We start from the raw sequence: 16,828 nt of genomic DNA on the forward strand, positions 1-16,828 counted from the left end.
ATAAGATTAATTTCCACTAATATAAATGATATATATTTTGAAATTATTTTTAAAATGATAGTATTTCTTATTAAAAATAAATATTCAACTATTGAAAAAATACAAGGAAAAAATTATAAATAAAAAAAATATTTAAGTTAATACAATTTAAAGCCAAGTATTACTAAAAAAACAAGCTTTGTGTATGTATTAAATATAAGTTAAAATGTAAAGAATAAACTTTATATTCAATTTTTTTTTCCCATGGAAATATTTTAGAAGAAAAATAATATTAATAATAAAAGTAGATGTATAAAATGTGTATTTTTTTTTTTTTTTTTTCATTAATGAATGTCTAGCAGCACAATATATTCTTATTTTCACACTAATTAAATGTGCAAAGAAAAAAAAAAATAATTGATAAAATAAATATATATAATAAAAAATGATATATTTAAAGAAAAATAAAATTTTGCAAAAAAAAAAAAAAAAAAGCTTGCTAAAAGTAATTTAATAAATAAACTTTCGTATATAATGAACAGAAGAAATACAGAGATAAAATATTTCTTATTTAAAGAATAGTAAATATTGCATATATCTTAATAGATAATAATGAATGAAAATAAAAAGTTAGATATTATTCGTAGTATGCTAAACGCTTTATTAGGTAACAGTGAATTAAAAGACAATAGTGATAATGAAAAAATTAAACTTAAAAAAAAGTATATAGAAAAATCCAAAAAAGTAATTATTTTTTATAGAAAATATATGAATATTTTAGAACAACAAGAATTAGAAAAATATACAAATTTATATGATGTTATATTAAATAATTCATTTGAATATTCAGAAAAAGATGATATAGATACATATATGTATTGTAATGTTTTTCCTATATTAAAAAAAACATTTGATTCTTTTGTTTTATACATCTCCAAGATAATAACATATAAAAATGATGATAATAATAAAAATATTATAAAAAATTTTGATCCTATTTTATTATTTTCCCAATATATTATACGATTAACAGATGATGAATTTTTTTTAAGTGATGATAATATTTCTGATGTAGATATGAATGATATTTGTTTTTATAATAAAAAAATAGAGTATGACAATAATAGCTATTCATCTTTAAGTAAAAATGTAAATATAGATAGTGTAGGAATAGATAAAGGAATTAATGATTTTTATAATACATATGATACACTAATGCAAGAAAATAAATTAAAAGAAGAACGAGAAACACAAGAAATTTTAAAATGTATTTATCAAAAAAAAAATATATTGTCAGATGAAGATATTTCTTTGTATGACAATTATTATGAAGAAAATATAAAATTAAAAGGAAAATTGAGCGATAAAAATAACTCTTATCATTATGGAAATTTAAAAATTTCAAATTTAAATAATAATGATTCTAATATTTTAAAATTAAGTCTTAATTTAAAGAATTCTATTGATAACATTAACCATAGTATTAACATAAAAAATGAAACCGTTTTAGAGAAAAAACAAAATGAGGAAGGTGAAAATAATGACTTTAACAGTATTATTAAACAAATAGAACGCAAAGAAAGTTCTTATTTTGAGAAAAAAATTTTTCGACTATTAAACAAATGGATAAAAGAAGAAGAAGGAAGAAGATTCATTATAAATCAGAAATCAAAAATTGAACCTTTATTTAATGATTTTAAAAAGAAGAATCATACTGTTACTGATAAAGATATAATTCATCTTTTATTTTATATTGATAAAAATTTATATTTGAATTATTCTTTAGTGCATCAGTATAATTATAATAATTTTTATTATATTTTTCATTTGCATTCATCTTTTTATTGTTCTGATACTAATAGCATCACATTTGAGGAAGTATGGGATTTTATTGTTTCAAATTTGCCATTAAATAATTATTTGTATAAAGAAAATATTATAAAGGGTTTGGAAAAATTCGAAAAAAAAAAAGAAATAGCTAAAAATTTCAATTTTACAATTACATTTATTAAAAATTTTTTTATATTTATTTTAATAGATATATTTATGCTTTTATCAAATTCAATAAAAATATATTTATCTCTAAATAAACTTAATATTTCTCAAAATAATTTATTAGATGATCAAGAAAGTAAAATAAAATTAAAAAATTTTTTTATTCGTATTGATTCACTTACTCCTTTTTTTTATTCATCTTCATCTGCAATATCATCAGAAACATCTTCAAAGTATGAAAATAGGAGTTATGAAAATGATAGTGAACATTTTGCTAATTATAAAACATTAGAAAGTACTCATATCATTATTAATAATAATAATATAAATAATAATGATAATATAAATAATAATGATAATATAAATAATAACGATTTAATTAATAATGAAAATATAATTAATAATGATAATGTAACTAATAATGGTAATGTAACTAATAATGGTAATTTAAATAATAATGCTACAATTTGTAATAACGATAATTATGATGTTTCATATGGAAATTTAAAAATAAAAGAGACAAATGTAGATAACATAAATAAAATAAATAATAAAAGACATAAAGAAAATATATTAATTTATTTTTTATTATTGCTATGGGGCATTAATATAAATTTCAATACATGCTTAGATGAATTTATTATTTCAGATGAGTTATCTTCAGATATAGGAGAAGAAGAATTAAAAAAGAAAAGTAGTAAATGTAATAAAATTTTATATGAAAAAAAAAGAGGAAATTACAAAAATGGCACATATGAATATAAATATCAAAGTGATGATACTATAACAATAAAAAGGAAATCAATTAAAAAATTTCAAAGATCACAGAGCTTATCGTTAAATTTAAATAATGAAATATTTAGTGTAAATAAACAAGAAAGGATGAATGAAATAATTAAAAATAAAAAAAAAATAGATATGGAAGAATTAAAAAAAAAAAAGAAAGAAAAAAAAGAAAAACATTCTAAAGATTTATATGAATTAAAAGAATTCTTTTACAAAAAAAATTATAACGAAAAAGTAAAAAAAATATTACATTCTATTGTAAAAAACATAAAACCTAGAAAAAAAAATTATTATGACAAGATTATTAATAAATTAGAAAATAAAAAAGAAAATATATTTTTAAATATATTTGAAGAACATAATATTGCTAATAACAATAAAAATAGTAGAAATAAATTAAAAAATTATGACATAAAGGATAAAAATAATATAAAATATCATAGCAGTGATAGTAATAACAATTTTAACAGTGATAATAATGCTAATTTAAATATAAATGATAATAATAAAAATGTAAATAACAAATGTAAATTAATAGATACTTTAGATATATTAAATGAAAAAGAAATTATGCTTTATATAAACAATTTTATAAAAACATATATAAGAAAAAAAAAGAAAAAAAATTCATATATGAAAAATGAAAAAAAAAGAACAGACAAAAGAAAATTTAATTTAACTTTTAAAAAATCAAAAAATCTTAATTTACTTAGTTGCATCTTAATACTATGCAACTTCAAATTATATAAAAAGAAATTTCTTGATAAATTTAAAACACAGCATATATATTTATTATTATTCTTTGTCTATTATATAAATATAAAAATAGACTCATTATTTAATGATATATAATATTTTTTTAAAAATAAATAAAATAATAAATCATATATATATTAGTTAAAAATTATTTGAATAATTGTTTTCATTTTAAATTGTTATCACAATTTAAAAAAAAAAATAAAATAAATCGATAAATTAAAAACAAATGTATTCTAAAAAGATTAAAAAAAAAGGAAATACAAAAAAAAAAAAAAAATAGAAATCGGTACACAAAAAAAAAATATTATTTATATTTTTTTATATAAAATACTATTTTTTTTTTTTTTTTTGTTTTTTCTCAATTTAGTAAAAAAAATTTTACTTTGTTTAATAATATAAAATTTTCTTTTTTGTGAAAACAAACATTCATTATTTTACTTTTTTTTTTTTTTTTTAAACATAAAAATATCATATATATATATGACAACATAAAGAATTAAAAATACACAGTAAAATATAAAGAAACAATAAAACTAGGAAAGATTAAATGTGTAAATTAATACATTTTTTTAATTTATACCATTAATTAATTATTTTTTCAAATAATTAAAAAATAAATTTGATACCATTAGTTATAAAAAGATTTTGTTTGTATGTATGAAAAAACATAAGAAAGTATAAATAATTAGTAAACCATTTTGATAAAAGAATATTTTTTTCATATTTTCTTATTATAAACGGAATCTTTTTATTTTCTATTGTTGCACAATGGCTTTTAATTAAATTTACTACTTCAGTGTATTCTAATATTTCTTTTTCATCACATTCTTCTTCAACCTAAATAAAAGAATAAAAAAGTAAATTTTGTAAAAAAAAAAAAAAAAAAGGTTGAATATATTATTAAATGTAATTATTAAAAAAAAAAAAATAAGACTTATTTTCCTTTTTTTTTTTATTTCATTACCAAACTTGCTAAATCATAAATTATACTGTTAATAAAGTGTAAAGGTAATTTATTTCTCCAATTAATTAACCAACTTTTTGTAGGTATCCAGTAATCTAAATTGAAATAGAAAAAAAAAAGAAAAAAAAAGTAGAATAAAGAATACAAAAAAAAAAAAAAAATAAAATAAATAAAAATATATTTTTAACAAAATTTTGATGTATTTTTAATAAAAAAACAAAATAAAAAAAAAGTAAAAATAAATAAAAACCTTTTAATTTGGGGGAATCACATATATAATTATTTTTTAAGATATCATGTAAATTATGAATAGAAAAGAAAACATCTTTATTCTTTATAATCATATAAATTAAATTATAATTGTCATTTAAATTATATGACAAAATATTATTTATAAAATCTAATAAGAGAAATAGCGAATAAAAATGGTGCTGAGAAGATAATATCCACTCCTTTTTTAAAATTTTCTTTAAAATATTAATTATGCATTCACACGAGTATGTATTCATTGACTTAATATAAACACTTATATTAGTTAAAATAGTAATAGACATATCTATTATTCGTTCAAACTTTAAAAAATAAATATTATCATTAATTAATGTATATAAGACAAATACTAAAAAATCTACATAATTATCAAATTGATCTATATTTTTTAAAAAATGTAATTTAATTTTTTTATCATACATTTGATTTAATTTCTTACAAATAGTTGATTTAGACGATATTTTTAATATAATGAACAAGCAAATATAAATTATACCATCAATTTTTCGAATATTAAATTCATTGCATTTATTAGAATGATTAAAATTTTCATTATTATAAATAAATTTTTCTTCATTTACGTTTTTATTATCAATAGTAATTATTTCATTCTTTTTAACATTTGCATGTGCTTGTATTTCCTTTTTTCTTTGATTATTAAAGCACAACAATATATACAGTATGTAAAATAAAAAAATATTACTATTATTTTTTTTCATATATTTAATGAAAAGCTTATTATTATTCATAATATTCCATATTAAACATAAGTAATTACCTATGAATAGTAAATTTTCATTATAGTTTTCAATATATAACTTATAACTCACTAGTATGTTTAATGATCCTTTATAAATATATTCTACATTACTTAATTCTAATTTGCGTAGCATTTCCAAATATACATTGTTAGTATAAAATTTTTCTACTTTATTTTTTTTTTTTAAATAAATATAACAATTATTTTTTTTCTTTTCGTTCTTTATATATTTTTCCTTTTTCTCTAATTCATTTTCTAAATTATTAAACTCTTTCTTATTTTCATTTAAATCTAAATTGATATTTTCATTATTTTCATTTTCTATATTTTTACTACTAGAAGATGACTCATCAGATGTATCATTATATATAATAGTTTCAAAAGAGGATGAACTTTTAATGCTTTCTTCGCTATTTCTTTTTGATTGAGTTATCTTTTCTTTTTCTTTTTCTTTTTCTTTACATAAAATATTTCCAGTCATCTTATGATTTTTATTTTCATTTACTTGAGTATTTTTAATATTTAAGAACATTTTTTTATCATTTAATAATTTATGTAAATCTTTTTGATGTTCTTTTTTTTTCCCATTTTCTTTGTTATTCTTCTTATTATTATTTGCTTTTTTCATATAAAAAATTCTTCTTGATTTATAAAAGAATTTTGCTGCACTATTCATATAATGAACTTTTTTTTTATCTTCTAAAGTGAACGGACTAAAATCAATTAATATATTCAGAATTATAATGCATAAATTATAAAATTCTAAATATATATCATTATAAAAAAAAAAATTGAAGTAGTTAAATTCGTTTTCAAATATAGTATTTAACAATGACAAAAAAAAATTAGATGTAAAATAAACTTCTCCACTAGTAAATAAAAATAAATATAAATTTTTTTCTTTTAAAAAACTATTATCATCATAATACATATAAGAACTTAGTAATATTAGTAAGCATTTTAAAATTTCTATTCTATTTTTAATTAATTCTAAATCTATATCATTATATAAAGTTACCCTATTCATTTTTTTTTGAGAACTATTTGTGTCAACTGAAATAGAACAATTTACATAATTAGAATCATTCACAAATACATATTTTTTTATTTTTTCATTAGATGAATCTAATATATTTTTGCTATTATTTAATTCATATTTTTCTTTATTATTATTTAGCATTTTAGAGTTAAAATCATTATTGCACCATTTATCTACATTTAATGAGTTTTTTCTTTTTTCATCTTTAATATAATTTATATCATTTAAAATTATTTGATCATTTTTATTACTTAAATTTGTAAATTTATTATCATTATATTCTGTATTCTCATGAATTAAAAATTTATTAAACCAAAGTTTATATATATCAATAGTATTTTTTACTAAAACCTTTCCTGATTTTTTATTACTTTTTTTTATACATACATTTTCAGTGAATAAAAGAATTAATAAAAAATTAAAAATATGAAGAATTAGTATATTATTACAATTATAACTATGTTCATTCAAATTTTCAAAATAATTTTTCTTCCACATCAAATTAAAAATCTCTTTTTTATTATAATTATACTGAATAACAGGAAATAAGCAAAGAAAAATTTTTATGCATATTTTACATTCATGTAAATAATTATTATTTGCATCTATTAAAAAAAAAAAAAAAAAATTATAAAATAAAAGAAAAGCTAAGATTATACATTTATGCAATTGAAATATTTTTACATGATATATACATAAAATATTGCTAACATAATTTTCAGATAAATATTAAGGTGAAATAATTATATAAATAATAGGCAAGAGAAAAAAAATGAGAAAAATTCAAGTAACATATATCTATAATTACCTTGAAGAACTTTACTTAAAGTATTCATTAAAAATTTAAATAAGAAAGTTATGTTGTTTGAATTGTCTACAACTTTTTTAATTAAATAAAAATCATCACCACTTCTAAAATTTTCATCTAAATTTAGTAATTCTGCATATAATTCATTTTCTTTTAAACTATTTTCGCTAATGTTTTGTAAAAAGAATTGAATATTTTTGCTATTACTATTCCCCATTACCTAATTTTTTTATTATTAATACAAAAAATAAAATAATAATAATAATAAAAATATGCAAAAAAAAAAAAAAAAAAATGTAAAACTATTTTAACAATACTAAAAAAGGATAAAAATATATTATGAACTTAAGAATATTAAATAAACATTTTAATTAAAAATACAAAAGTATTTAATATAATTTAATATTAAAAAATTAAAAATAATGATTTCATTAATAGATATATAGGCAATTTTTTTAATTCTTTTTGAAAAATTTATAAGTTTTTATTTTTCTCATGTACGTTTCTTGTGATCACTTCATGTTTAAGTATAAAAATAAAAAAAAATAAAAAAAAAAAAAAAAATTATATATATATATTACATATTTATAGTATTTTTTTTTTAAGAAAAAGAATTAACAAAATTTATCTTTTGTGAATATAATTTATTGAAAAATTTATTATTTTAAAAGGAAACATATACAAAGATAATACTATTTGAATATTTTTAAGCATTTATAATTTAATATTTATATATAAGAATTATCAAAAAAATGTATTTGTTAAGATTTTATTTAGACGAAAATGGAAAAAGAGTTTATACTATTAAGGTAAAGAGATAAAATTACAAATTAAATATCATATTCATATTATTATATGTACAAATATGAAAAATAAATATATGTATTAATATATATATATATATATATTTTTTTTTTTAAAAGCCTGTTGTTGATGGTAAAATAACTTTCTCAGCTCATCCATGCCGATTTTCACCAGATGATAAATTTTCTTCTCAAAGAATTACGATTAAGAAAAGATATAACTTACTATAAAATTTAACTCAATTTTTTATAATAGAAAAGGAGAAAAAGAGTGATTATTGTTGTAATTTCCATCAATGAAAAAAGAGCTTGAGAAAAATACGAAAGAAAAAAGAATTTTTTATGTATATATTTAAAATAACAAATAGGAAAATTTACCAAAAAAAAAAAAAAAAACAATGAAAGAGTATTATATCTCTAAAAAATGTTAAAACAAAAATGAGAATTTTAAAATTATTATTATGAAATTTTAGAAAAAAAAATATAATAGAAAATAAAAATTAGCTTTAAAATTATATATCCCTTTTTTTTTTTTCTTTTCCTTTTTTATGTATAATATAAAAATAATAATATATTTTTTAATATATTTTAGCATATATTCCTTTTTCTTTAGTTAAAAGACATATTTGTATGTACTTTAAATTAATCTGAAGAAAATTCTTTTTATGCATATTAAAATTTTTATTTATTTTATATAAATATTACAAGAGTTTATTTATTCTATTTTTTAAGTAATGCTGAATGTAAGTATAACTTAGAATAATTCTTTAAATGGGAATAGAATTAAAATTTACAATTTGTTTTGCATAATTTTTTTTTTTATATTGTAAATGAATACTAATATTTTTTAAATCATTTCAAAATTTTCTTTTTCTAATTTAAAAAAAAAAGTAAGCTCTCCATAAATGTTAAAATAGCAAAATTAAAAACTAAAATTTATTTCTTTTTTATATTATTATGTAAACGTGATCTATTCGTAAGAGGAAATTAAAAAAAAAAAAATAAATAAATATAATAATACATTTTAATAGTAATTTTATGACAGTATATTTATTAGATAAATATTAAAAATGAAAATAAATAAAATACATTAATACTAGTAAAACATATGGAAGATATTGATGAAAGAAAAAGAAAATTATTAAAAATATTGAAGTGCATATTTAAAGGTTTTATTTCAAATATTTATTTCTTTTTAATTTTTTTTAGAATTTTTAAGAAAATGTTAAACTTTTAGTGTAATAAATTATATTATTTATTAAAAAAATAAAATAAAATAATAATAAATACATTGATTAATAACAATTATAATTGTAAAAAAGTTAAATGAAAACATATATATATCTAAATTGTTCCATAATATATTATTGTTAGTACAATTTTTTTTTTTTTTTTTTGGACAAACATTTAATTTTATTTGTTTTTTTTTTTTTTTTTGTGTATATTTAACTCTTTTTAATCTTATTTTTTTTTAGTTTTGTTAATATATATTTTAAGAATTATATATATATCTCTTAATGCATTCACACATTTATAACAAGAAATATATTTTTTGTATTTATCCAATTTCAATATGATTGAGAACAGTGAAAGTTCTAACATATCTGATGAAAATCTTCCTTATGATTTAAATTTAAGCAGGAATAAAATACAGGAAGTAAATTTTTTGAATGAATCAGGTTTTTTAGAAGAAAAAAAGAGTAAAAAAATAGACGGAGACAATTTTTATCAAGAGATAAAATATGATATATTAAGAATTGAAAGGAATATAAATACTGAAGTTAAAAAAAGAATTGAAGCAAATAAGAATATTCAACAATTAATAGAGCATATGGCAAATGATATGATAAATAATGTTTTAAATAAAATAACAACAAAAATTGAAAATATTTCTATTGATTTAGATAAAATTATTAAAAAATGCGAAGAATTAGAAAAAGTTATAGGAGAAATAAAAGTTGATCTTCCTACTAAGATTCAAACAGAAATGTTAAGTTTAAAAAGAGAAATTTCAGATTTTCAAATTGTTGTAAATAAATATATAAATAATAAAAAAAAAAGAGATAATATATTATATGGAAAAATTGAAAATATTAGTGCTTATATATATAGTAAAATTCAAAGTGAGATATGTTTTAAGCAAGAAGATTTGATTATTCTTAAAAATGAAAGTGAGAAATTGTTAAACTATGATTATGATGAAGATATAAACTTCAAAAATCTTTTTATTGAAGAAATTGAAGATATCAAGGATGCCCTTAATTTAACAATCAAAGCAAGAGAACAATCTGACGACGATATTATTCAAGTAATAAATTTATAAATATATTTATTCTTTTTAAAAATATATAAAATTGTACGTTATTAAATTTATCATATTTATAAATATACTTTAAGTAACATTTTTTTTTTTTTTAATATATTTACATGTGGATATAAATAAAAAAATAAAATAAAATAAAAATAAAAAAATTGAACATATTAAATGCATTTAATAATTTTTTTTTTTTTTATTAGGCTATGAACAAATATACAAACGTACTGCAAAAAGCACTGCAATCAGTTATTATTAACAACCATTGACAATAAATTATAAATTAAAAAATAGTTATATATGTTAGTTTTATATACATATATATATATATATATATATATTTTTTTTTTTTTAAGCATACCTCATATACATTTATATATTACTTCTATGAGAATATTTTTTGTGTTTTAATTTTAAGAGCTTTTCTTTTTTTGAATTGTTTTTCACTTAAGCATTATAAAATTTATAATTTTTTTATCTTTGATTTCTTTTCTATGTATATTACAAAAACATAGTCATAAAATTTTGTTTTCTTTATTTATTTTTATAAAATTATAATATTAATTAAACATAGTTAACATTTGTTTATATTTGTGATATTTTTTTTTTTTTTTTTTTCATATTAGCTAGCAACATAATAAAAAAAGAATTTTCCTTTATAAAATAAATATAAGTAAAAATAATAAACTTTATTTAAAAATATATATTATTTCATAATTTTACATTTAACTTTTTATAACCTTTTTAAAAATATTTTAACATTATTAATTGCCATTTAATGAACAAAAAATATAATTATTTAAATAGCAATATATGTTTTGTCCAATAATATTTTGGTAAAAAAATAAAGAAAAATATATATACTGAATATTTTATATTTTTCTCTCAATTTTTTTTTTTTTATTTTATTTTATGCTTTAAAAGAAAAAAGATAAATGAGTTATTTTATTTTATTTTATTTTTTTTTTTTTCTTCATACAATATTAAAATCTTTTTAACATAATAAAAATTAATCAATTTTAATTTTTTTTTAATTTTGTTATGTTTTAATTTCTTATTTTTTCTTTAATAATTTTTAATATTTAAAAAATATAAAATATATATATATTGTTATAGTATATATTTATTTGTTATATAAATTTATGCACATATATATATTATATCAATATATATATTTTTTTTTTGGTCATTTAATGAGAATTATTATAATAAATACATTTTCATTTTCCTATTTAAAATGACGATATGTTCAGGATGTGGAATAGTATCAGATACTACTATTTGTTGTCCTATTTGTTTAAAACATAACAAAAAAATATTTTATTGTTCTCAGGAATGTTATGAAAAAAACTACAAAGATCATAAGAAGTTTCATTATTTCATTAAAATAATAAGTAATGAAGAAATATATAATAAGATAAATGAAAAAAATACAACTGACGTAAATGGAAATTTACCTGTTGTAATTTTAAGTAATGAAAACGAAAGTGAAAATAACAGGAATGATAAAATAAAAGTTTTTCAAAATGAAAAGAATTCTCTAGACGAAAAAGTTTTAGTAAATGAATATAATTCAGCTCCTGTTAAAGATCATGTAGAAACAAATATTTTTAATAATAAAAGATACAAAAATGGGAAGAATGGTACTTTTGAAAGTAAAGATAGAAAAAAAAATTACAATAAATACAAAAATATTACAAATGATTATTTATTAAATGATAAAGAGGAAAGTTATTCGAAAAATTATTTAAAAAAAATTCCATATAAAAGCAAGATATCTTATATCACCAATATGATATCATATTTATTTTCTAACAAATATAACTTAATTTTACCATATTATAATGATATGGATTTAAAACATGGTAAAAATGATTTTAAAAACTCTAAAATTAAAAATAAATTAACTGATAATCAAATTATTGAACTTAAAAAGAAGTTGAGAATGAAAAAAATTTTACAACTAATAATTCTTTTTATACTTATTTCAGTTATAGTCATCTTGTCAACTTTTATGTTTTCCTTTATATTAGAAAGCTCACATAAAAAAATGCAAGTTAATCATAAAAATTTATCAAATAAACAGGATACCAACAAAAATTCTGATATTACAGAATTGAAGCAATATATAAAAGTAATTGAAAACTTACGAAAAGAAATAAACGAGATAAAAGAAGTTCTTTATATGCACAATATATACATAAATAAAAATTTTAACCTTAGTAACTCTTATAATATATTTAATAACTTCAATAAAATAAAACCAAGTATATCATCTCATCACAATAAAAAGATAACTGACAAATCAAGTAGTCTGACTTCACATCTCTATTACGACAATTCTTATTCTAACGAAAATTATAGCAAGATAAATAATGAAGACGATAATTCAACTTTAAAGCAATACCATTATGATGTAAATGATATTAACGAATTAAACTCAACTGATAATAAAAATATAAATAAAGATAATTACAATCCATCTATTGAAATTAGTGAAGAAACAAATTCTTCAGATGATAATACAGAGCATACTTTAAGTAATCATCTTGAAAATTCATTTAACACTAATGAAAAAAAAAGTGACATAAATAAAATTCAAGAAGAAAATATTTCAAATGAGGAAATAGATAAACATAATAATCAGAATTTTCTTATGGAAAACCAACTGTACAATGAAAATAATAATAATTTTATAAAAAATCACAAACCAAGTAACGAATATGAAGAAGCAACAATAAGTAATAGAATTGTAAATGAAGAAAAAATTATAAATTCAAGTAGTATAGGAAATAATAACAAAATAAAAAATGAAATTTTAGATAATAAAAATATACAAAATGAAAATTTAATATATAATCATGAAATGAAAGAAAAACATAAAAAGGGTTCATCAAAAATAGAAGAAAATGAGATAGATAAAAGCAATAGAATGAATATAATTGAAACAGATGAAAATTTAGAGAGAAAAATTATGAATAGCAAATTAAGCAAAAAAAAGCAAAAAACAATTTAAAAAGAATATAAAAAAACAAAAACAAAAACAAAAACAAAATAATAATAATAAACATGTAAAAAATTAAAAAGGAAGGAAAATATAAATGTAATTTAAATGAAAAATATATGTATTATTTTAAGAACTCTTTTAGATATTAATCATACATTATATAATATATTTAGTTTAGTAATATATGATTATAAATTTTGTGGTTATGCTAAATACATAGAACCTAATAAATAAAAAAAAATATAAAAACAAATAAGTGAATATATATTAATAAACCAATTAATTAAGAATTTAATAAATGAATAAACTAATAAATTAAATAATAAATGAATAAATAAATAAATAAATATAATAATAAATATATTAATAAATAGATAAGTAAAATAAAAAATAAATATAATTAAAAAAATTTTATTTAAATGAACGCATAGAAGAAACAAGTTATTTACAATCAGTACTTATTGTATAAAATATAAATAAAATAAATGAGTAGTATTAATATTAATGTCTTTTTATTAATTATTATTCATATCTTAGAAATATATATACATATATTCTTGTTCTTTACCTTTTATTGGTAAATGTTATTTATTTGATTTTCAATTTTATAGCATCAAATTCTTTTGCTCTTTAATTTTTAATTTCTTTTTTTTTTCTTTTTTCCTTTGTTAATTTATTTTATTTTTTTTTTTTAGATATTACAAATTTACTTAATTTTTTAGTTTTATAGCACAAAAATGATTGTTGTGCTTTCTTTTATTTTTTTTAAAAATTAATCCTTTTTCTAAAGATCTCAAAGTCTTTTATATCTAAAAGTTTTGAAAATATTAAGAAAAATATTTAAGTATAAAACCACATGCATATATATATATATGTTTACTGTAGAAATAAAAAATTTGTTTTATTTTCCATTCTTTTTTTAATAGTACAAAATATTTATTAAAATTAATAAAAATTTTCTGTCTATTCATTAAAGCTAAGTTAAAATGATTTGAAAGAATAATGTAAAAGAAAAAAGTTTTATTTTTTTTTTTAATAATGTTTAAAATTTAAGTAAATTATGTAATGAAACAATAGTTTTAGTTTATTTTATTTTTGAAGTCTAATATTTCTTTTAAAAAAAAATTTATATTTTTTTTTTCTTTATTAAAAAATTTTTTTTTTTTTAATTGAAAGCATTAATATTAATTCTAGTTTAACTTTACACTTCTTAAGAAAAAAAAAAAAAATCCAGAGAATGTATTATTTAATTTTTAAAATTCTCATGTATAAAACATTTTTGAATATTAATTTTGTTATTTCACAAAAATTTGCATCAGGAATAAAATTAAATTTGATTTTCTCCAAACAAATTTTTAAGTTCAATGATTATTATTTTATGAAACCACTAAAATATAATTTGAAAAAAAAAATTATAAAAAATACACGAATAAATAAGATGTATAATTTAGCAGAAAAGAATCATAAAAGCTTAATTGAAAATCTTAAAAGGAGGGGAATAATCGAAGATGATGATGTATACAATACAATGCTACAGGTTTGAATATATTTTGAACATTTTTTTAAAAATAACAAAATTGAAATATTAATTTATAAAATTGAAAAATAATTTAAAAACATAACAAACCATGAAAATATAATATATTACAAAATTAAAAATTATACATTAAAACACAATATATATATAAAAAAAAGCCATGCATCTATTAAATGGCAAAGAGTATACATTATAATGAAATATATGTAAATAATATATGAAAAAAAAATATGCATACATATATATATCAATGTAAACAAATATATATATATATACATTAAAATAATATGTATTTTTATATACATACGTATATATATAGGTAGATAGAGGAAAATATATAAAGGAAAATCCTTATGTAGACACACCTGTTTATATTAGTCACGGAGTTACTATTTCTTCACCACACATGCATGCTTTATCCTTAAAAAGATTAATGAGTGTATTAAAACCAGGATCTAGGGCTATTGACGTTGGTAATGTTATTTAAAAAAAAAAAAAATTGAATCTTCTATAAAGCATTTTAATTTTCATATAAATGTTTATCTGTTTATTTTATTTTATTTTTTTATATGATTAGGATCAGGATCTGGGTATTTAACTGTGTGTATGGCCATAAGAACAAAGGTATTAGAGAACAAAAATTCGTTTGTTATAGGAATAGAAAGAGTAAAAGATCTAGTCGATTTTTCCATTGAAAATATAAAAGGAGATAAACCAGAATTATTGAAATTAGACAATTTTAAAATTATTCATAAAAACATTTATCAAGTAAATGAAGAGGAAAAAAAAGAGTTAGGCTTATTTGATGCTATTCATGTAGGAGCATCAGCTAGCGAACTGCCGGAGATTCTAGTTGATTTACTTGCAGAAGATGGTAAAATGATTATACCTATAGAAGAAGGATACACACAAGTTTTATATGAAATTACAAAAAAAAACGGCAAAATTATCAAAGAGAGATTATTTGATGTTTGTTTTGTTTCTTTAAAAAAAAATTGATTATTATGAACATATAAAAAATTTCTAGAAAAATTATTTTAATTTCACTTGAAAATAAAAACTTTTTTTTTTTTTTTCTTGGTTATTTACACCATATATTCTCATTTAATATTATCTACTTTTTCTCATTTTATTTACTAGAAGCTTATGCTTTAGAAATTATTAGTAGAGTTATCATAATATCATTAAAGAAAAAGAATATAATTCATTTGAAACATTATCATAATTCTTTTTCTTATTTAACTATTTTTATCTCATCTCTAATGCCCTTTTTATATGCACATATAATATATTTGTCCGATGAAAAGAAATATTATATGTTCATACTTCATATAAAATATTACTTTAAAAAGATTTATAATATTTAGTTTTATTTTATTTTTTTTAAATATATATGCTGTCATTAAATAATAATGAAAACTAATAAAACAAATAAAATATGAATTTATTATTTTTTAAAACTCTTTTAAATTTTTTTTTTTCTTTAATTCATTAGTATTGTTTATATAAAAATATCTATGATTAATAAATATTTTTTTTTTTTTTGTATCTTTTATGAATTTATATAAATATATATATACACGAAATGTTTATATTTTATTATGTATTAAATACGATATATATATTATATATACATATTTTTTTTTTTTTTTTCTGTATTAGCTATAAAACAATAATAATTTTTAAATTTTAAAAATACCTTTTAACTGTTTTTAAAACAATCATAAATTATAAAATGAAAATTTGTATATTCCACATGTTATTTAAAAAAATTAAAAATGAAATAACAAAAAATCAATAAGCATAA

General features: G+C 16.7%; 6 protein-coding genes across 6 annotated transcripts; 5 read left to right on the forward strand and 1 right to left on the reverse strand.

The window, feature by feature from the left end:
* Positions 1 to 591: 591 nt before the first annotated feature.
* Positions 592 to 3,612, forward strand: PRELSG_1317900 (conserved Plasmodium protein, unknown function; the record flags this gene model as incomplete). Its single annotated transcript, XM_028678708.1, has 1 exon — positions 592 to 3,612. One exon carries the CDS (start codon positions 592 to 594, stop codon positions 3,610 to 3,612), a length of 3,021 nt encoding a protein of 1,006 aa, XP_028535827.1.
* Positions 3,613 to 4,125: 513 nt separating this feature from the next.
* On the reverse strand, positions 4,126 to 7,577 carry PRELSG_1318000 (conserved Plasmodium protein, unknown function; the record flags this gene model as incomplete). The annotated part of the gene is made up of 4 exons (XM_028678709.1): positions 4,126 to 4,356; positions 4,484 to 4,578; positions 4,734 to 7,157; positions 7,361 to 7,577. 4 exons carry the CDS (start codon positions 7,575 to 7,577, stop codon positions 4,126 to 4,128), a joined length of 2,967 nt encoding a protein of 988 aa, XP_028535828.1.
* Positions 7,578 to 8,112: 535 nt separating this feature from the next.
* Positions 8,113 to 8,394, forward strand: PRELSG_1318100 (H/ACA ribonucleoprotein complex subunit 3, putative; the record flags this gene model as incomplete). The annotated part of the gene is made up of 2 exons (XM_028678710.1): positions 8,113 to 8,169; positions 8,284 to 8,394. 2 exons carry the CDS (start codon positions 8,113 to 8,115, stop codon positions 8,392 to 8,394), a joined length of 168 nt encoding a protein of 55 aa, XP_028535829.1.
* A 1,342-nt stretch (positions 8,395 to 9,736) lies between these two features.
* PRELSG_1318200 (SF-assemblin, putative) lies at positions 9,737 to 10,746 on the forward strand (the record flags this gene model as incomplete). The annotated part of the gene is made up of 2 exons (XM_028678711.1): positions 9,737 to 10,471; positions 10,681 to 10,746. The coding sequence occupies 2 exons, from the start codon at positions 9,737 to 9,739 to the stop codon at positions 10,744 to 10,746; spliced, it is 801 nt and encodes a 266-aa protein (XP_028535830.1).
* A 968-nt stretch (positions 10,747 to 11,714) lies between these two features.
* PRELSG_1318300 (conserved Plasmodium protein, unknown function) lies at positions 11,715 to 13,493 on the forward strand (the record flags this gene model as incomplete). The annotated part of the gene is made up of 1 exon (XM_028678713.1): positions 11,715 to 13,493. One exon carries the CDS (start codon positions 11,715 to 11,717, stop codon positions 13,491 to 13,493), a length of 1,779 nt encoding a protein of 592 aa, XP_028535831.1.
* A 1,429-nt stretch (positions 13,494 to 14,922) lies between these two features.
* Positions 14,923 to 16,020, forward strand: PRELSG_1318400 (protein-L-isoaspartate(D-aspartate) O-methyltransferase, putative; the record flags this gene model as incomplete). Its single annotated transcript, XM_028678714.1, has 3 exons — positions 14,923 to 15,021; positions 15,341 to 15,494; positions 15,599 to 16,020. 3 exons carry the CDS (start codon positions 14,923 to 14,925, stop codon positions 16,018 to 16,020), a joined length of 675 nt encoding a protein of 224 aa, XP_028535832.1.
* Positions 16,021 to 16,828: the final 808 nt, after the last annotated feature.

Source organism: Plasmodium relictum, assembly GCF_900005765.1.
Source record: "Plasmodium relictum strain SGS1 genome assembly, chromosome: 13".
NCBI classification, from domain to species: domain Eukaryota; phylum Apicomplexa; class Aconoidasida; order Haemosporida; family Plasmodiidae; genus Plasmodium; species Plasmodium relictum.